The sequence below is a fragment of the Nematolebias whitei genome, chromosome 21 (assembly GCF_014905685.2).
Source record: "Nematolebias whitei isolate Nwh7 chromosome 21, NemWhi1, whole genome shotgun sequence".
In the NCBI taxonomy this organism is placed as follows: domain Eukaryota; kingdom Metazoa; phylum Chordata; class Actinopteri; order Cyprinodontiformes; family Rivulidae; genus Nematolebias; species Nematolebias whitei.
Genome location: NC_056518.1, coordinates 23,169,023 through 23,191,392, shown reverse-complemented (window position 1 = coordinate 23,191,392; position 22,370 = coordinate 23,169,023). Strand labels below are relative to the sequence as shown.

The 22,370-nt window shown below is 37.7% G+C and overlaps 1 protein-coding gene across 1 annotated transcript in view; it reads left to right on the top strand.

Moving 5' to 3' along the window:
* Positions 1–22,370, top strand: part of babam2 (BRISC and BRCA1 A complex member 2) — a 91,896-nt gene that overhangs the window by 17,675 nt on the left and 51,851 nt on the right. Inside the window, exons 5-6 of the mRNA XM_037695415.1 lie at positions 7,092–7,286; positions 8,975–9,049. Coding sequence (XP_037551343.1) covers positions 7,092–7,286; positions 8,975–9,049 — 270 coding nt within the window. The remainder of the gene's footprint in view (positions 1–7,091; positions 7,287–8,974; positions 9,050–22,370) is intronic.

The following is a 22,370-nucleotide window of genomic DNA, read 5'->3' as shown; positions in this document are numbered from 1 at the left end:
ATATATATATATATTATATATACACACTCTTTAAGAGTGTTGTATTCTTAAAATCATGGTTATGCACATACATTTGGTTTTAGTGTTATATGTAGCAGAGCAAAATTAAAATAGTTTTTGGTCTGTGCCAAATCTGAAAATGAGATAAAAAACTTTAGCTTAACAATAACACAACATCATTATTAAAGGAGTTTATTGCTTTATTTTAAAATAAAAATGCAAGCAGAAGACAGGTCCTGCTGATCAAATTTATTGATTATCTGGCCATTATCAAGTTTAAGCATCTCTGTGAATGTTGACGTGTTGCCATTTGGCTGCTTTGAGGCATTCAGGTGTGAACTAACTTGATTCCGAGAAGAAAACCCTCAGTGAAGGTCTTGGAGAACAAATGATGCTGCTCATTTTTCTAGGGAGCTTGGCCCAAAATGGGTCGTGCAACAGAACAATGATTCCAAACACAGCAGGAAATCTACAGCAGGATGGCTGAAGAAACGAAAAGTATCAAGGTGTAGCAAATGCCCAGTCAGTGTCAATATCCTCAACCTGGTTAAAACCTTGTGAGACAATCAAAGAGCAGATGTCTGCAAAGTTTGATGCACTACAGCAGGGGTGTCAAACCCACTTACAAAAGGGGGCCAAAATTAAAACCTTCAAACTAAGGACCGGTTTCAGAATCAACATTAACTCAAATCAGATACCCCAACACCTTTTCTTGGTTTCAGGGTCCTCAACAATAGTTTGGTCTCATTTGATGTTCTCTGTTGCACTTTTGACACCATAATCAAAGATTACTGAAAAAAAAAAGTGATTAAATTATTTTACATTTAAAATAATATCTTGGGAGCCAGATAAGATGTCAACGAGGGCCACATTTGGCACCCAGGCCTTGAGTTTGACACATGCACAGCAATGCTAGAAAAGATAGGGGCCAAAAATCCCCAACAACTATGACAGAGACTGATAAGGTCATAAAGAAGACAATTAATGTGAGCTGTTTCTGATAAATATGATTTTAAAGCTACTAAATTACTTCTATTGCATTTTTAATTATGTTTTGATAATTACCGGTATTCTGTATGTTCTTCTTCTGAAAATTTATTTATTTACAGTTTGTGTAAGACTTGCTAAGGAACTGATTTTTAAAAAAAAATTTAATCTTCTTCTTAGTTTTATATTATTGTATTTTTTGTATTACACAAAATGCTACTCCCCAGTTTTATCCAGTTGTTGTCGACTGGCCTACCTGATCCTGCATGCAAATACACAACTTGCATTTTTGATTAAAGTCAAACAATGTTTTCATGTGTACTTTTTGCTAGTGAATTACCTTGATGAAATAGCATAGACTATCTTGTTTGCGCATTTCTTGTACTCCCCAAATTACGATTATTATTTTATTTCAGTGTTTTTGTATATTTTTTCAAAACGTAACAAAGCCCAAGAAGCAAATGATGGTTCATTCCAAATCCAAGTTAGAATGAAAGAAACTTTGGAAGTTTGAACCTTTAAGTAGCTCATAAGTCTATTTAACTAAATATGTAATTTTCTTTGAAGTATTTTTGTTTATTTTTCTAATACGTGCTACATCAAAGTCATTCTAATCTGTTGAATTGTAAACTGAGTAAATCGCAAAAAGTAATAGGCAAAAAGAGCAAGCATTTTCTTTTCAAATGTCATGGTGTTTTTATAATATTTATCTCTGTGTTGGCTCAATAACTGTGCTTTCAGCGTCAACTTCGACTCATTGCTCTATGAATACCCAAAACACAAAATCCTGCTAATGCTAATCCACTATATTTTTAATATGCAGTTTTTAACAGTGATATTGAATCAAATCCTAATATCTCATGGTAACACGATTAGAAATTGCCCATACAGATATGCATTCTGTTGGAAAAATGGAAGGTGTCAGTGGTTTATTTTTTTCAAGTGACAGGTTTTATCACCAGCCAAGGTGGTGCTTAAATAATCTGACTCAGATTTAACCAGTTTGTTGTGTCAAAATAATTGGATTATAAGGTCCAGATTGAACTGGGAACTATTGTTGAGGCCTGTGATCCTTACCCCCTGTGGTTAAAGCCCTAAAGAAGCTGTTGCTTCCAAACAAACTAATCTAGAAGCCATATACACGGATTTTTCTTTTCACTTCATTTCATCAAACATAAAATCTCTGCTTTCAAAGTGCTTTGATAGTGACTATAGCATCTTTTATGTTTTTTTATGTATCAAATCTGTACATTTTCCGCAGGGCTTATCTTATTCATGAAAAAATAAAATAAAAACAACGCATAGATTTGTTTTGGCACACACAGCCTTCAGCAGAGCGTGCAAAATCAATTCAATGAAGAGTCTGTGCAGATGCACATGTCTGCACACCATCGCGCTCACACTGCAACGCATGAGTATTGCTCTTTGGCTCAGTGCATCGCATACTCTCCCTCTGCTTACGTTTGACCAATGTTTTGCTTTGGAACTCAAACATTACCTTGTCAATATTTAGTCAGAACATTTGGTACAGTATGAGATAAAACAAGTCTTAGCTTATTTTTGGCAATAATATTGACATTTTAAAGGAGAAGGAAGTAGCATCACATATTTAGGGCACTGTCCTTTTCGTTTCTTCCAGTATTGCAGTGAAGAAAATTATCTTGACATGCATTAGATTGAACAAGTTTATTTAATGTTGGAACATTTACTTATAAATTTCATTTAAAATAGCACTCATGGCCTATGGTTGTCATGGCATCATGGTTCAGTCCAAATTTGTCCAAATTCACTTATGTACCCCCTTATGTTCCAACCTTGTGTTTGTGCTGGACAAACAATGAGTAGCACAGAAGTCCAACAACACTGATCGGGTTCTGATCAGAGAGGCCGTTCCTTCAAATCACGCCCCTCTAAGTTGCGCTGTTGTTACCTGCGTGGGCATTGAAGTGCCCCGGCAGAATAAAGGAGTCCAGCACCCCCGCTATGGACTCCAAGAAGGCTGGATACTCTGAACTGCTGTTTAGGGCATATGTACAAACAATCATCAGAGAAACCCCCCCCCCCCCACCCCCCGGAAGGTGTAGGGAAGCTACCGTTTCATCTACTAGAGAAAACGCCTGACACACACAGGCACCAAGTCAGTGGGCTAAGAGTAGACCCACACCAGCTTCTCTCATCATGGGCAACTCCCGAGTGAAATGAGGTTTCACCACTCTCAAGGAGATTAGTTCCGGAGCCCATGCTGTGCATCAAGGTGAGCCCAACTATATCTAGTTGGTACTTCTCAAACTCACACACAAGCTCAAGCTCCTTCCCCACCAGGGAGGTTACGATACATGTCCCAAGAGCCAGATTTGGTAAGCCAGGGTCAGAGCGCCAAGGCCCAAGCCTTCAGCCACTGCCCATGGAGTCATGCACCCAACTCGTATGGTCCATCCTGCAGGTGGTGGGCTTATAGGAAGGCAAACCCCTGTTGCCCATTTGGGCTGAGACTGACCGGGCCCCATGAGTAGAGACCCGGTCACCAGGCACTCGCCAACAAGACCCTCCCCCAGGGAAACCTCATCAGGGGCAATTACTGTTGCCCTCAACAGCATAGCTCCTAGGATCCTTCAGGCACACAAACTCCTCTACCACGATAAGATGGCGATTCAAGGAGGAGATCAAATAGCTGTATTTATTGAAATGGTCTTTTTACTCGCTGTCTCAGTGACTCATCTTTGTATTCCACAAACTGCATGACACATAAAAGTCAGTCTTCACAGAGCTCCACAGATTGCTTGTAATGGCTACTCCACTGATTTTACCCACAGAGTGCCTTACCTGGTCTTTAGTTTGACTCATTGCTTGTACAGATATGAACACTTTGATGGGAAAATAAACCACAGCACCCAGAGTTTTGGCAGTAAGCAACACTTGTTCTTTATGACAAAATAAGTTCAAATATTTCCATGAAGAAACTAGACACAGATTAATGTGATTAAGGCTGTTAGTGCCTCAATAATTTGGGTTGGCTCTACTCCCTGTTATTGCAAATTAGTTTGGAATAAAAGCTAACATGATGCTTTATAAAAGTTGTTTAACTAAAGTATTATTATTTTTTTATATTGTCTGGGTTACTTTACTTTGTCGGTTCCAAAAATATTTAGTATCACTTTAGCTTGCTTTAAGCACAATTTTAGGAGCTTTTCTTTAAACTTTAAACATGAAACTGGGAGTCTGTCAACAAGCTCAGCCCTTCTCTCATTTACTGATTCCCTGATGCAGCTGAGTTGGAACTACTAGCTGTGATAACGAACCTTTAAGATGACTGTAATTACTCAGTGTTTATCCTGCACCATTGTCCCCACATCTGAACAGTTTTTATCTTAGAAGAAACATGAGGATCGTAAGCTTAAACTGTACTTCACACGCTTTTCTGTGGAAGCTCAGTTACAACTTCCTTATTACCCATGAGCGACAGCAAGCGAGCGTGCAGAGTCTCAGTCCAGTTTTCTTTTGGCCTTGGCCTACTTGCCTGAACTCTGCAGTGTTGTTCTGTCTCCCTTGCCTCCTCCTGTTCTCCTCAGTGGGAGTTTCACTGATATTCTCTGTCACAATCCTGACACAGCACTTCCTCAGTCTCGGCTCGCTCCTGCCTGGGGCTCTGACTGCTTCTTTTGGACAATGCCCATCTTTGTTTGCATCTCCCTCTCAATTTGGGAATCCAGGCATGGCTGGTAACCACTGGTGGATCAGGATGATGAGGTCACTGTCTCGGTTTGGCCTGCCCTTGCCACTGTCACTGCTCCCCCCTTCCCAAACCCAACCCAAACCCAACCCTTCTGATACAATGGAATCTTTCTCCTTTAGGCTTTTATTGTGCAGACAGACGGACGGACGGACAGACAGAGTGGAGGCAAGCGTTTGCGTGTCAGAGACATCCTGCTTTTGTTTTATAAATGTAACCAGTATCAACGGTTGATTCCATCACTAATTAATCTTCCATCTTGTTTAATGTTCATTTAAATGTGAAATGTCTCCGTTTTCCATGTTTTGACCTAGTTAGGCTGGCCTGCATCTCTCTTGCTTGAAAACAGCAATGTTACACATTCACTTTGGCTTTCTAACAATGTTGTTAGGCTGCATAGTTTGTTGTTTGTCAGTTTGTGGTTTGAGTGTGCCGGCAGTCTTTTACTTTCAAAATGAATTTTAAACTGAAAACACTTTCACTTTTACAGCAGCTCAAATAGCCCCCCCCCCCCCCCCCAACCCTGAATCAGGTTTGATGAAGCAGGGAAATGGCTAAAACATACAGGACAGTAGGCCACTAGGACCAGGGTTGGGGATCTCTGTAATAACAGAACAGCATCTTTCCCTAAAACAGGAACTTCAGCCATCATTGTTAGATCTTCATAAAAAGGTGCCAAGAAAGAAAAATGTTCCCCCTTGGCAAAGTTAGTTTCTTCCTAAAGTGATTCTTCACCTATGTGAAAATGGAGTTTGTATGAAAACTCTCCATTTTCTCAGCCTGTGAAAACACAAGCAGCTTAAAACAAGTCATCTCAAGGAGGGCAGCAATGCAATTACATCCTTGTTTCTTTTTTTAATTTTTATCTTAATTTGCAGTTACAGCATTACATCTTAAATGCTTTATTATTAATTTGACTTGATTATACTTCAGTTTTTCTTTTGCACAATAATGCTCTCAGTGACTCAGTGGTTTTAGCACTGCTGCCTCACAGCAAGAAGGTCCTGGGTTCAAACCCCAGTTGGACCTGGGGTCTTTCTGTGTGGAGTTTGCATGTTCTTCTCGTGCTTGCATGGGTTTTCTCCAGATTCTCCGGTTTCCTCCCACAAACCAAAAACATGCATGTTAGGTAGGCTGCCTTCAGGCCCAGGCCTCCCTTGCAAAACAGATCTGTGATTTCAGTGGGTTTTGCCTGGTTAAATAAAGGTTAATAAAAAATAAAATAAATAAATGTTTTAATTATTATTATTATTTTGTTTTTACTGAAATAAAAGGTTTTCCTCAATAATAATAACCACAACAAAAACTTATAAATGGTAGAAAACAAGTCCCGTTTTTCTTGTTTAGTTGGTTCCATTCACTTGTATGAAAACTTGGCTAAAATTTTCAAATGCATGTAGGCATTAAAAAAAAATGTTGACACATTAATCATAAGAGTTCTGTTGTAGCTCACATTTAGACTGGTGTTTGAAAAGCTCAATAATAATTATTTTATTATACAGGCTATGACATACAGATGCTCAGAAAATTGAACCCCATTTAAAAAATCCTAAGTAAACTGACAACCTGACAAACTTGATTCTTTTTGAAAATCTTTAGCTGTCAGTACACGAGGCAGCAGTAGCTTGAAACAAGCCAGAAGAGTTCATCTCTTTGAATCATTGTGTTTTACAGGACATCCTTCAGTACAACCCGTTTCCTTCTTTTTTTTAATTACAGCTGTTTGTCACGTTTAAGTTTTTACTGACTTTTTTTAAAGACAAAATCATTTTCCGTTAGGACATTCTTTCCGAATGGTACAGCACTGCTATGGGCTTTTTTTTTTACTAATGCTTTTTTCGATATGTGTATACCTTTTGAACTTGTTTTCATTATTGGCGCCAGATTGTTAAGATTGATATGCTATTTGATTACCATTTATAACTATTCTTCTTTATTCATGCTTTGTGTTGGATGACTTTATTTTCAGTTATCCTGGAATTATGTACAATGATGGACGAAATGTTGCCATGAATAATATTTACATACCGTATTTCGCTGGTGCCATTTGTGCATCATCAGTAAAACAATATAGGAATTCAAAACCTTTAGCTCAGTTTGTTTATATTTGCAGTTATCTCTTAAAGTTTGTTATAGTTATTATACTATTGAGTTGCATGATTCAAAAATATGTAAAAGAAAATCCTTAAAATTCTGGTATGGATCTTTTTTTTTTTTTTTTGCAGCTGTTAGGTAGTCCATTGTTCCTGAAAGGAAAATTTGGTCTCTAATAACCATTTGACCAAATTATCAATAAAGAATATGTTTTTTGTGTGAAATGGTTATATACAAATAGTTTTACTTATTTATTTGTGTCCTTGTTCTCCTCCTGTAGCACCTGGTCCACTGGGATGCTGGAAACCCCGAGTGTTTGCTGCAGCTGGTGAAGGAGCTCATCCAGCAGTACCATCAGTACCAGTGCCAGCGCCTGCGTGAGAGCTCCAGGCTGCTGTTTGAGTATGACAGCTTGCTAGAAGATCCAAACTACGGACAGAATTTAGAAATTTATGCAGGACGGAAAAACAGCTGGGTAAAAACCTGCTTATGGACTTTATGTTTAAACATTTTATACAAACTTGCAAGTAAAAAAAAAAAAATAGTTTGTCAGCTCTGCACAATGTATTTGAAATCCTATCTAACTATAAAAAATACTGACATGATCTAATTCTACCAAAATCAAATGGAAACAGAAATAAACAAACATTAAAAACAATCACAGGAAACATAAAACCAAACTTCCTGCTTATTTTTATTAAAAATGTTGGTGTCTGACAAGTAAGAATCATGAGTTTTTGATTTGGACAAATATTTCTGGACACGTCACAACATGTCCCCACTTCTTGGCTCTAGTGTCAGCACAAAGACATGTGACCTATGACAAGAGACAGATAAACAGTGCAAGAGTAAAAATAAAACATTTTTTTGCAGTGTATTTAATTTCAACAAATATATTCTAAATAAATTGGGCTTTAAAGTGATAACATCCTCCCCTATTAATGGAGCTATGAAAACCATTACAAAAAGACGTTTTCTGAAAAGTCCAAATCAAGTAAAATTGCTGAAAATTTCGAATAACTAATGACATTTATTTGTTTTCTGGTTATAGAACAGCTAAGTAATATGTATTGTTAAAGATGTGCATGCACAGTGTTTTCTGGTGTTTTGTTTTTGTAGTCTGTTAAATTATTACATAGACTTAGTGGAAAACTGTTTATTTGCTTTCCTGAATGTTTTAATTATTTTGTTATGGCTGTCATGGGGAGTACATGACTAGAATTGTTTAGGAGGACACAATATATTTTAGTATATTGTCTCATTTGTAATTATATTCATGTGTGTTTCTGTTTCACATTATATTCTAATCTACAGCGACAAAAAGCTGACAGTAAAGTCTTCCTAATACAGTAATGTAACTGTGGGGGGAAAAAGACTCATACAAAAGCTGAATGTTAGTTTATGGGTTTTAAAAAAGTAAATAAATTAAAAGTTGAGAATAAAAATGAATATTCTAAAAGTGCTGACATTCACAAACGCCAAACTGTTAAAGCACGTCTAAACATCGGTCTTGATTAGTCAAAGGATCTTTGCAGATTTGTTGTTTTTCATAGTTTCTTTTGTAATATTTTATTTTTTTCTACAGTGTATGTGGTTTAATAATAAAACCAAAGCCCCTTAATGACATTAAAAAAAAAAAAAAAAAAATTCCTAGAAGATTTACTGGCTAAATTTACTTTTGAGTTGCACAGAAACAAGTTAAACGGTCAGTGCTCAAATAAGATGCTCTCTGATAATTTAAAAGAGAATGGGTTTAGAAAAAAAAACAAAAACTATAGCATCTACTGTATTTATTGGACTATAAGACACTTAAAATACTTTTAATTTTCTCAAAAATTGACAGTGAGTCTTATAATCTGCTGCGCCTTATATATTAATTCTGGTTATGCTTACTGACCCCAAACTTATTTTATATGGTACACGGCGCTCAAAAATCTGTCAAAATGAACTTGTTTTGCTTAATGCCTTGTAATCCTTTATAGTCTGAAAAATACAGTATAGTTAAAAGTTGGCATATTAAAATTTAAAGTCAAATGTTTGTTTTCCAACCTTACTACTCCACTGTCAGTATAAAAACTCTAATATTTAATGTATTTAAATGTTTTTGTTCTATATTTTATGCATATTCTAACATTTTTTTTATCCCATTTCCTGTTTTTCCAGACAGGAGAGTTTTCAGCTCGCTTCCTTCTTAAACTCCCTGTGGACTTCAGCAACATCCCTGTGTATCTCCTTAAGGTAGTTAACTCCAACCTCGCAGCAGCGTCTCACACCTCGGTCATTAGAAAAGCACACACCCTCACCAGATTCTGCAGACGGTGCAGCACACCCAGGGACTGTGTCGATGTATTAGTCATAACGTGAGCTTGCCTCAGTTATTACAAGTGTTTGTTTGTTTACATGCACGTGTGTTGGTGTGTTTTGAATATTTTCTGGAATAATAGTGGGATTTATTAAAAAGAACTCCAGTGCAGCTGAGTGTGCACAGACCCCGGTGTTGTGGGTCTGTGAGTTGACTAATCAGCAAGCCGTCACTGTCGATCTGCTCCGAACTGTGTCAGTGTCTGCAGGCAGCATAGCCTGAAAGTGCACGTGCACTCTCTGTCTCTGGATTTATATATTTTCCCCACTGTTGCTGGAAAAGCGCTGGAGGCATTGAGTCTCTGGCCACTTGCAGCCTGGTCCCGGCATGTGAAGGGAGCTGATGGTAAGCATACGGGAAGCGGCAGCCATCATCAGCGTTTGTTGCCTTATCTGTCAGACCTGAAGCTCCGAGACTCGTCTCTTTTTGCCAGCTGTGAATGGACTCGTCAAGTCAGTCACATTTCACCGACACATTTCCTTCCATACTACATTTCCTTCCATACTGGGAATTTTATTTAATTTATTTTTGTCCCTGTGTGTTTTTAGCCAAGAAAAGATTTAAACTGAGCCCTGAGGGGAGCTCTAGTGGTGAGATTTTATTTATGTTTTGTTTTTTCAGACATGCTTGCTGTCACTTGCAGAAGCAATTCATATACTGATTGACCTTTAACCAGTGGGTGGTGATAGTTGTAAACACATTAAAAACATTGTAAAGTAATTCACTAAAATATAAATATATTTTATATAAAGCAAATCTTGGAAGTGCATTAATATTCCTGTCACTCTCATCATTATTTTCTGCTGCACACTTATACCCTCACAGTATTGTGCTGCATTTGGCAGCGAGGGTATACATAGTATCACTAAGGGAATGCTTGAAGACTTGAAGAGAGGAAAGTAATGAACATCATCAGCCCACACCTTGTCCACCTACGCATTACAGAGGAATGGGACTGTGCCGTATATAGGTTGGACTGGACTGCGTCCCAAAACCGATGACCCGAATTTTCATTTTGACAGTTGTCATGCAATTGCTTCTGTCAGTGTGTGTGCAGTCTCAAAGTCAATTGTTTTCATGCATTGCACATTTCTGCTCTGCAACAAAATTCATAGTGTTGCAGAGCAGCTGAAGTGTAATGAATGCATTTCCTCACTTGCTTCAGCTGAGCAGATGAATATAGCAAATAACAATTTTATATAAAAGAGCTTTGATGCTACAAGTTTGTTCAAATAAGACTGTTCATACTCATCAGGTTACAGTTCATGCACATGATTTGTATAACTGATATACTCGTAGCCAAACAAGTTAAACCTAACTGGTAAGCTCAAAGTTGAAACCAAGCAGGAATAATTGTCTCATCTTATCAAGATAAAGGTCTTCACGTACTGTATGTGTTGACGTTCAACATGTTTAGACTCACAAGAAACATGAGGACAAGCACATTTTACAAGGGTTATTCCACTGTCACGACAGTAGTCCCTCGTTACTTCGCGGTTCGTTTTTTGTGGACTCGCTCTATCGTAGTTTTTCAAAATAAGACTGGACATGACAAACAGTTGGCTGGTTGATGGATAAGCCACATGATCGGCATGGGTTTTTTATGTAAAATAAATTATTTTAAATTATTTAGCACCTGCTGCATCTGTGTGCAGCCCACAGCTGCAGGAGAAGCTTCCTCCTGCAGCGTGTCATATCTCCGCTCTGCAGCGGAGAAGTGGGTGTGGCCGAGAGTACAGCTGGATAGGCCTGTCGCGATAAACGATAAATCAATTAATCACAGGATGAATGAAAATTATCAGCCTCATTTTCATTTATTGGCTTTATCGTTTATTCGTGTCTCTTTCTACTGAAGACACGGCTCAACTCCGGTGATCTTCACTGACCCCTCTTTTTCTCTTCAAAATCTGTTTTAACCGTCCAAAATCGTGTTTTTGGATCGTTGAAAGCAGCTAAGCTACGAGCTAAGCTAACAGGCCGACCTCAGGGAAAAGAGCTCCAAAATTCATGGTTGGAACCTGTGCCTTCGTGTAAAAAGTTGTTTTTCTCTGCAAAAAGAAGCTGAGAACTTGTTTACTGATTTTTTTTAAATTAAAAGCTTTGTATGAAAAATGCTATGCTAAAGAGCTCAAACCACACCGAGCGTCCCCCATGTCGACGACACAAACAGGTGGGATCCCAAAGCAGATGTGCTTGTCAGAGCTGTCTGCGTGTCTCAGTAATTCAGAAGAATGCAGGCAGAAAAAGGGTTTAAATGCTTTGTTACGGCCATGAAAGGAGAAACACCTCTCAGCTCCGAATCTTCTGCCCCGTTTATTCAGCTGTGCGTCCCCGACCGTTAATAATTAATTTAAAATGTCAGGTTTTTTTTCCGGGTTTGGACATGTAATTACTGTTCATTCATTGGGTCAGGTGGGGTTCTGAAATTATGACTGCGGGCTGGGGCAGGGTCGGATCAGATTTTTTGGGCTCGAATGCAACTCTGCTACTTACTACTTGTACTACTATTCCTACTTCACGGTTCTTCACTTATCACAGGGCTTCAGGGTATGGATCCCCCGCGATAAATGAGGGAATACTGTACATCAATCAAACTGGTTTTGAATAATAAATAATCAAAAACACAATTTCTTTGTTATCCATCTATGTACATAAAACAATAACTAAATAAAAACAACTAGCAACTGCAATGATGTTACTAAAGTACTGATGGTTATTGTGTGATTGTAATATGGCAAAATTTAGAGAAGAATGAAGCGTTAAGATTTATTTTTAAAGGAAATATAAAGTACTTTCTCTTCAAAACAAATTAGCAAACATATGAAATTAGTTTGAAACGCATGCATAAGTTTCACCACAAGTAGGATTGCAACAAGATCCTTTAATCACATCAACATTTCAGATGAAATGTCTCCTTTCTTTGAGTCAGTAAGTTACATTTTGTTAATAAAACATATCCAGGTTGCAACATGCTAGACAAGTGTTAGTCAAGCTCAGCGCTAGTCCTGTTAATATTCATATAACAAAGCACATCTCAGCACCACTAAGTGATAACAACAAATAAAGTGTTCACTTTTGACATAATAGTATTATGTGTTAAAATATTCCACAAGTTACTACTTTGAGGATTGTGTGCCTCTTTACTAAAACACATAGTTTTGCTGCAAATTTGTTTTTTTATCTTATATTTAGGTATATAGATCTGTTGCACTATTTGCTGCTTGTGAAAGACCTATTGATAGAGGTTTTTGTATAGTCTTAGTGTTCTTGGAAAGATTTATGTAGATTTTTTTCCATATATAATAAGAATGTTGAGTGCATGTGGGAACATGTAGTAAATCTTTCCAAGGTCCAATTAATGCCTAGAATAAACCTAATAAAATGTGGTGTCAATGATGCACAAGACCAAAATAAAGACATGATTAAGTTTAAACCCATCTGTTTATTATAATTGAGAATGTATATTTACTTCATCATAAATTGTATCAGATTGAAGCACTGAGGAAGGTATGGTAATGCATTGTTTCTTCAAGACAGTTTTGCAGGAGCATTTTCATACTCCAAGATATTTTCTACTGAGCTGTGATATCATATGAGTTGATTTAAAAAAAAAAATATATATATATATATATTATTATTATTTTGTTTTTGATATTTTTGGCATTACTTTGCATTTTCCTTCATTACTTTTTTCCTTCAAAAATATAATTAATTTTCAGGGTTATTTGTGTATAATTTAGTTTAGTTCAATTGAACACACTTGCGTAGATGTTTTTTGTTTTCATGAAAAATCAGCTAATCTTTTTTTTCCAAATAAAGATCTTTATCCTTTTTTTCTGAACTCACAGATGATAATTATGTTCTCAAGCCATTTATAGTTGAAGCTTCTTATTAACGCCTGTGTAGTATGTACAGTAGTCCCTCACTTATTGTGGAGGTTACGTTCCAGGCACCCCCACGATAGGTGAAAATCTGTGAAGTAGGGACATTATATTTATTTTAGTAGTTATATAAATATATCCTTATATAGTGTCCTACTTGATATAGGGAACGTTGCACCGGGTAAGAGCTCAAGGAGTCGGGTGTCGGGGTCTGACAGTGGTGGAAGGGACGCACCTGGAGGGCTGACGTGTTGCCTGCATGTTGGCCTTTGCCCTCCTTCCCCAGCTGGAGCGAGTTTCCTCCACCAGTCCTAGGCAAGTGCATGAACACTGGCAAAGCGGAAGAAGGTCTCCACCGGCAGCCGCGCCTCGCGAGCACCTCAGGCTCGATGGGAGAAGTTGCCCCCCGGATGCACACCCAGAGGTGTGCAGATGGGGAGGGAAGGAGGATGGAGAGGCCCATACGGACGCCAAAGGTACAGACGCTGGAGGTACGTTCCCCGGACCGGGGACTGGGCTGCACAGTCCTTAAAGAGCACAGCGAAAGAGAGCAGACAGAGCCAATCAGCACCTGGGATACAGAACACAATGCTCTGGTTGGTCGCCTTCCATCAGCCAATCGTGTGTCGTGTACATTCTTACGTTAAAAACTTGCAAAACAGTGAGTCCATGAAAATCGAACCGTGAAGTAGCAAGGGCCTACTGTAATGCAAGTTCTTTTAAGTCTGGCCTGCTCGGTAATTGTCAACATCCAGGTGATTATTTCAACATTTGTTACAATGCTCCAAACACTTTTGAATGTTTTGCTATTACTAATTCAGACTTTTGTTGGATTTTAACTTTTTGGCTTTTAGCTTTTTCTTTCCCATTACTACATATAATGTTGTGGGTTTTTTTTTTTTTTTTTTTTTGCTTGTTTGTTTTTTTCTGAATGCCTATCTAGCGTTCAAGATGAGTTCTTGAAAAAAATATAAAAAGAAACAGTCATGGCTATAAAATTAAGAAGCCTCTCAGACAGCATATCAGCCATCAACCAGGTGCTGTAGATAGAGGTCAGACTGTTGACCCTGATTTGAATCAACCATCCCATCAAATCCATGGATGTCCTTGCTTGAGGAAGGGCTGTTTGGCAACGAAGCAGAAATCTGTTCAGACATAAGCTTGTGTGCGCTGCTAGTGAACGCTGAGATGTTGCTGGTGGGCACAGAGCTGTGGAGGACGACCGCCACCTGAAGCAAAGCATCCACGTGGTCTGAGCTCACGACAGTGGACATGTTTACCTTCCTGCATAGACTAGCCAGCCTCGGGGAGGAGGGAGGAATTCAAGTTTATTTATTTCATTCTTTTTAAGGGGTGGGGGCAACCTGTCATATTCGACGTTAAAGTGTAGAAAGGATGCTGAGAGCAGAAATGAAGGGAAGTGAAATGCACACAGATGGATGTTGGCAGTTTTCTTCTCCTTTAAAGGCCACGTGTTCCTCTTGGACACCATTTTACTGTCTCATTCTTTGATTCCTTGACCTCTTGCTCGTCCTCTTATTTGAAATCGGTTTAACTTGTCTGTAGCTGGAATGTTTGACCATAATGCAAAGAGCAAAGGGTATTTGTGCTTATTGCTAAAATTTTGTACCACACTGTTGTTCGTATCCAAGTAAACACACAGGCTTTTTTTTTCAGTTACAGTCTGATAGTGTGACTGTTTTTGTCCGTTCTTGGTTTGTTTCTTGGTGTGCTTATAAGCGTAGAGCGATGCCACATTCGTGACTGAGCTCTCTGCTTTCGCTTCACTTGAGCTTTGTTTCCCCCACAAGCACTGACCCATGTCACCAGCTTCGAAGTGACCAGTTTGAGTGTGTGTCTCTCTGTGGGTGGGTGTGGTGTGTGTGCAAAAATTGCAAAAGGTTAATGTGGTTTAGGTCTTTAAAAGAGCTGCCATTGGCTTTTTCAGCATTTGCTGTGTTTTATAGTGGTATTTGCTCTACAACATAAACATGGTGATTAGTTTAGCTTTAAATGGCCACAGGAGCTTTACTTGGAGATTGGGGGCTATTGAAGGGTCATATCCTGACCCCCTGCTTTTGTAAGCTGATTCAGGGCCTAAAGAAATTGCTGAAATAGTTTCAAAGAATGTGCAGGGGATGCATTTTGGTAGTTTTTTATGATGCAAAGAAACACTTGTCCATTTGAAAATGGACACAATTGAAGAACACAATTAATGTCTAAATAAAATAGATGAGTATAATCTGCTGATTAAGTTGGTAAATAGTTTAAATCTGATATTTCTTGAAAGTTTGTTGTATTGGGAAGGCTTTTTAAATGTAAATCAGAATAAATATTGTCAAGTTTATAAAACAATAAACATTTATGGTGAAAAATACAATCAGGAATTCCCTGAAACGCTGTTGCTCTTCTGACTTGGTTGATTTAATTTTTTTTTAACCTGTTCAGTTATTAGAGTTTAAATTTGTAATACCTAAACTAGATGGTTGTGCTTTGACAAGAAACATGTGTTCAATAAAGCCTATTGCTGTGAAAAAAATAATAAAAACCACATTTTTTTATTAGATTTTTGGGGGTTCAATCTGAAGTTTGTTCCTAGTGGTGCACATAGATCCCATTGCATTACACTTTATGAAGTGAGGCTGTAACATATCCATACAAAGTCCTCGGCTTTTAAGCCACGCTAGATCCTCGCAATCTGATGGAGACTTTTTTGTGCCATTTGGTAATTTTGATCTAAATGTGACTTTTGACTTGATTGAGGAAGACAATCGGAACCCCAGTTAAAACCATCCGGAGGACCTGACTTTACTTTTAGATTTTTCTACCTGGATTATTGAGCATACTTCAGGATACCCTGCTAAAATATTTTTTTAGTCTTCTTATGAGAACCAACCAGATACTGTATAACTTTGGCAGCACTTACATTAAGGTGTAGATGCTTCAATAAAGTCTTAGTTATTTTAAATGCAAATGATAGTTGCTTGCAATCAGAATGTTTGACACATACCGTATTTTCCGCCCTACAAGTCGCACCGCTGTACAAGTTGCATCAGTCCAAACATGGCTAATAAAGTGAAAAAAAAAAACGTATATAAGTCGCTTAGCCGTACAAGTCGCATCAATTATGTGTCACCACTCGCGTGTCGTGTTTTTGTATGCGTCACCACTGACCACCTGGAAACGTGGGCCGGTGTTGTGCCAAAAATCGAGACGAAGGTGGCTTACTATGGTAAGCCAAGTGTCTCATTAATATCCACTTTTAACTATTAATGAGACACTTGGCTTGCCATAAAGCTGCAGGGCCCTCTAGTGGCTGCAAATGGTAATGTTTAATATTTTTCATGTCAGAATGAATGAAATCGTCAGATCTCAGCCAAAAAATTGTGTTATAAATATTGGGGGGGGGGGGGCGTATATTAGCCTCTTCAGTTTATAAGTCGCAGGACTTGCAGATTTATGCAAAAAAAGTGCAAATTATACAGCGAAAAATACGGTAGCCTCAAATAAAATTGTACATTTACACTGGCAAACAAGATAAAACCTACCAGTTCTAGTTATGACCATGTTATGCTTGTGCCTTGTTGCACTAGACGAAGCCAAAAATAAAGGTATTATCCTGCCATTATGTATGTTTTCTAAAGTGTTTCTTTACAATTTGATGAAACATTGCACTTCTGAACAGTTTGGATCTTATTACTTGCCCTTTCTTCCCCAATTCACATCCTGCAAAACTGACCTGAGGGATTTTGGCATCAAGCCCCGGGCATCCCTGCATCCTTGTTTTGTCTGCACAAGCCATGCATGCTTCAACAAGAGCACTTGCATTTAATTATTTTTACTCTAATTATTTTCAGTCCTACACCGTCGTAGTCGTAGCCCCTTCCCCCCGCGACATGCTCTCGTTTTAACCTTCAAAGCTCCACAGGCAGCTGCTGACAGGGAGAGTCACGGGGAAGCAGAACCATGAGCTCTTGTTCTATCTTCTCGTTTGCTGTGCCAGCATCACTGACTTGATCATATCTGCACTTCAGTTGTTGCTCCTGTTCTTTGTTTAATTTTGTTCAAAAATGAAATCTCAAATAATTCATCCCCCAAGACTGATTAAACTGTATTAATCGGGTTGTTTAAACGATCCCAATTTAAACAGCAAATCATTTAAAGCAAAATGTAAACCATTTGAATGCTATATTTTGCTCTAATGTTTAAAGTGCTATAAGTTGGCTTCAGTAAACACTTAACAGAGAAATGAGTCTGGGGGAAGGGCATGATTTTTACTTTTATTTTTCTCAATTATCCTGTCTTAGCATGTCCCGATGCTCCTCCGGCATGTTTTTAACAATGGTGCCGTCTTCCACTTCGGTGGCAGGAGGGTGAGAACACAGCCTCCTGCCCAGGGACACAGTGGAGCTGACAACGGGCTTGATGCTGTAATCTGTCTCTGGAAAGTTCAAGTTCAAGTCAATTTTATTGTCATTTCCATCACATGTTGTGCATGAGCTGGAACGAAATTATATACACAGGCTCCCAGTTACACCCAAAAATAACAAAATATAAAGTATAAAGAAACAGTAAATAAGGATCTAAGATATACACTAAGATATACGCTAAACAAACGCCAAACGGTACGCTAAAAGATCTAAGATGTACGGTAACAACTAATAATGTAAAACAATACAGTGTAACAACAGCAGCCTGAACATGAGTCTGTGGTGAGCAGATGGGTATGAATCAATACAGTAGCATGAGACAATCAGCAGCACGAGATCAGCAGCATGGATAGAGCATGGGGTGATGTGGACCAAAATTAATATCGATATTTTAAGATAAATTGCGATAAACGATATATATATATCAATATTTTATTTTTCTTTCCATACAACAAAAACAAAAATAAAAATATATTTCTGAGTCAAAGCTTTGTTCCAATTGTCACACAGGCACATTTATTAACAACAGCTGTAACTGTACAAAATAAATGTCTACAAACTAAACTATTTACATATATTAAAGTTTGTTTTTTTAGACACTTATTTACATATGCAAGTACAAGTAATCAGCAGTGCAGATAAGTCACATATCACCTATTAAAGAGGCATTACAGTAAAAGAGCTTGTTTCATGAGTCTGTACCATTGTCATGTGTACATTAAAGTGGTGAATAATTCTGCTTACCTGAAACTTTTGTTTTAATTTATTTAGAAATGTTAAAACGATGTATTTAATGTGAATGAAACGTCTCAAGGAAAATGTCTGCCCAAAATTAAGTATATAGGAAAAACATTTATTTATATACTAAATTGTGATATTTTTCTGATTCGTTTCTATGTTTTAACCAATATTTTATGCACAAAATAACAACAAACACACTTGGGTTGAGAAACGACAAAGTGATAGATAAGTTATCAACTAAAACCTGAACATTTTTGTTTAAAATGTTAAATGTCCATGATAATAATCTGAAGTGTTAAACGGTCAAGTGGAACGGAACTCGTTAAATCCTTCAGAGTTTTGTTGATTCTGCCAGGTTAGTCAAAGTCTTATCAATCAGAGCACCTGACGGTTTCTTTAGAGATCACTTCGACACCTCCTGTTCCTCACTAACTTGGATTAGGTGAGCTAGAGAGTGACACAAAGCCACTAATGTGGCGGTCTACACCATTGAATCACCGCGCGGGATGCCACTGGTGCTTATATTTATGTTTATCCGAATTCTCACTTCATCCAGTCCCTTTTTTTAGAAGGCTTGGTGGTGACTTCAGCTTCCCAGGTAATAAACCAGAAGCCTCATAAGCCTGCAGCAGCTGCAGTCACCTTACTTCTTCTGTTGCCACATAATTGCCGCTCTTTTCTCAACCTCCCTTGAGCCTGTCGTCGTTGCGGTTTTCTGTCCCTCTCTGCGAGGCAGTTGAGCTTTTGGAGAAGTCGTGGCTGAAGATAGCCCACTGCATCATATGATGGGTCTTTCACAATCCTCTGCACAGACCTGGAAAACAACTGGACACTATATAGACACATTCATGAGCACCCACTCAGATATCACTGTCACCCATATGAGCAGGTGGATGTGACAAAGAAGAGAGTGGCTGAAGCGTCATCAGTCACCATTTAACTTCCAGTTACAGCTGGTCGTCGTGTCATTTGCCATGTCACATGCAGCTTAATATAGAGATGCTGCTTTTAATTATCGCATGAGAAAAAATATTACCTACGGGTCACTCCTTTATTCTATTCTTTTCAAATTATCAGCACATGTGCCACTTTGGAAGAGTGCTCAGGCTTGTGTGTGACTATTGAGCATTTGACGCCAAAGCAAATGGTTGTAATTTGTGACCTTGCCTTACCCTTGCATGGTAAACACTGACTAAGAGCTCAGGAATCTTAAGAGCTATAAAATAATTGTAGGTTACTCCCATAATGTTCAGAATGTGCTGCTCTTTTGGCTCAGCTCTGTCTCATCTTTGGGTTTTTGTTCATCTTCTCATGGTACCCTAAACACTTTTTATTTTCCTGCTGATTTTGAACTCCTGTTTGTTAAATACAGTACGCAGTCGTGATGAAAAGATAATTACTTTACACTTGCAAATACTAATTGTTATGAGAAACTGTACTGGTGGGAGGAAACAGTACCCCAACAAAGTGGAAACTCCAAACACTGACTGCTGTTCAGTAAACTTTGTGTTACAAAGTAAAGGTTGATAATCTAGAAGAAATGAAATATCAAATAACAGAATGCTAAAAATAAACATCGTATGAGAGTTAATGTAACAAAAATAAATAAATACATAAAAACTAGACTTTATAAACACTAAATGAGATTCAGATTACCTAGAAGTAGTAAGAGCCAGTGAAAAATAGTAAGCAGAAACATAACAGTAAAAAAAAAAAATGTAAAGATAAACTAAACTGATATAAAACTACCATTTTTTTTATTTAAAACAACTATACAGAACTCTGGTGTTCTTGAAAAAACATGTAACGTCACAATGTATCACTTTTATATGTTTTTTTGTTTTATGCAATTACCTACATGTATATGTGATTTTATAAATAGGTATTTATATTGTTTGTTTACTGTTAAACCGCATTTCCAGTGTGGTGTTTAAATTAAGAACAAGAATAAAATGAATTATTAAACTTACTTGTTGTGCTGTTCAGTTGTTTTTTCAGTTTATACTAAGCCACACGGGCTTGTAATTATTTAGGTAAATATTGTTGTACAGTAGTCCAGCACTACTTTGCCGTTAGACTTTCGCGGACTCGCTCTTTTGCGATTTTTCAAAGTAAGATTAGACATGACACACAATTGACTGATTGATGGATGAGTTGCACGATCAGCATGGATTATTTTTTTTGTTTAAAATAAATTATTTTAAATTATTTAGCACCTGTTGCACCCGTGTGCAGCCCACATGTGCAAGGAGAAGCTCCCTCCTGCAGCATGTTGATCTCCGCGACGGAGAAATGGGCGTGGCCGAGAGCGCTGGCGGATGGCTGAGAGAGCGGAGATCATGATATTCCGTGCTCTTTTAAAGTGTTTAAAACAAGACTATTCAACTTGTGGCACACGGGCCATTCCCGGCCTGCGGGTGACTTAAATCCGGCCCACTTCATTTGGTGGTGGGGGGGGGGGGGGCTGTTTATTTAATTTATACCATAGCATACCATTTTATTTATAGAGCAAACCAAAGTGATGATTCAGTGCAATAAAATGAAATAAAATGCAATAAAATAAACAAATGTAAAAGGTAACAGATCGTTGTAAACTTTGGTTTATTAACATAAGGATTTTTATCACTTGATGTCCAGCTCACGAGGTGTTGTTCAGAAGCTGCGTGGCCCCCTGAGTAGTTTTGTTGAATAGCCCTGGTTTAGAGTTTAGAAACATTGTTTAGAATATTGCAAGAGTGTGGGAAGGGTTTAAAACGCCTTTATATATGTATAAATACTAAAATAAACTACTATAGTCTTACTACTTGTACTACTATTCATACTTTGCAGTTTTTCGCCGCGGAGCTGAGAATGGAAACCCCCACAATAAACGAGAGACTAGTATTAAAAATGTTGTCTTTACATTTTCAATCTTATCCTCCTCTTCAGCTTTTTGCACAATAGACGAAAAGAAAGCCCCGTCTTTTTGAGAGCCCTGCCTGTAGTTGAGTGATGGAGTATCCGTGCAGCACTGAGGCTTGGCATTTAGTCAGAAAGCAAGTTGCCCAAAAGACATCATCAAATAATTGCCAGTTTGAGCTTTACTAATGTAGTTTGCAAGTGGAATCTGAAAAGGCCAGCCAATGTTTCCATGCAGATAAACAATTATGTGGCTTTTAAATGGTGGAAGTATTATAGCTTAGCATGCTCTCGAAGATAAATTTAAATGTCAGGCATTTGAAGCTGGAATAAGATGTGAGAGTGCAGAACGTGTCAAAAGATTATTATTTAATTGTATTCCTAAAGAATGACGCCTTTATTGCAGAGCTATGATTAATGATTTTGCCAGTGATAAAATGCCTTATTTCCAATCAGTAATATTACAAAACAGGACCAAATGTGGAGAACGGCTTGAAGTCTGAATTGGTTGCAGGAAATGCACACTCCTGTCTTGATTTCGCTGACCTGGCAAACTGAAACTACTCTGTTGCAAGAAACTGGGTGCAGTTGCAAAAAATGGAGGATACAGTGGGTTGTTGGCTGTTATCGAACATGTGCGTTGCATCAGTTCTCGTCCTGATGTCAGAGAAGGAACCAGGGGCCTCTGTTGTAACTTATTTTCTATAATTTCATCTGTCAGTATAATGACAAATTTGTACCAAGCTCATTGATGCTGGCTAATGTTTATTTTTATTTTTTTTACATTTGTGTTAACAGTTAACAAAACTGTAGAGTTGTTTTGTGCACTTGTAGAGGAAGCAGATTTTTTTTTTACATTTATTTTATTATAATTTTTTTTACAAATTGTATTTAGTTTTGAAACAAAGGTATTTTTAATACAGAAATATATAGACTAATGACAAAGTAAACTTTCCAGTATATATGCATCATACCACATGGCCATAATGGTTTTAAGACAGGAATCCTAAGTTTAAAGGTCCAGGTTTTTTATTTATTTTAGCCCATTTTTTTTGTTTGATTTCATTGTAAAATAGAAAACTGGAGCTACCCTCTTTTTTTTTTTTCTTTAACCCATATTTTGTGTTTATAGATATCTAATTAGGCATTACTTTCATTGTAACGGTCAAAACTCTGTTTACCACTAAAACGAAAAAAAAATAAAAAAATAAACTGAATTGCATGAACTAAATAGAATAGTCCAGCCT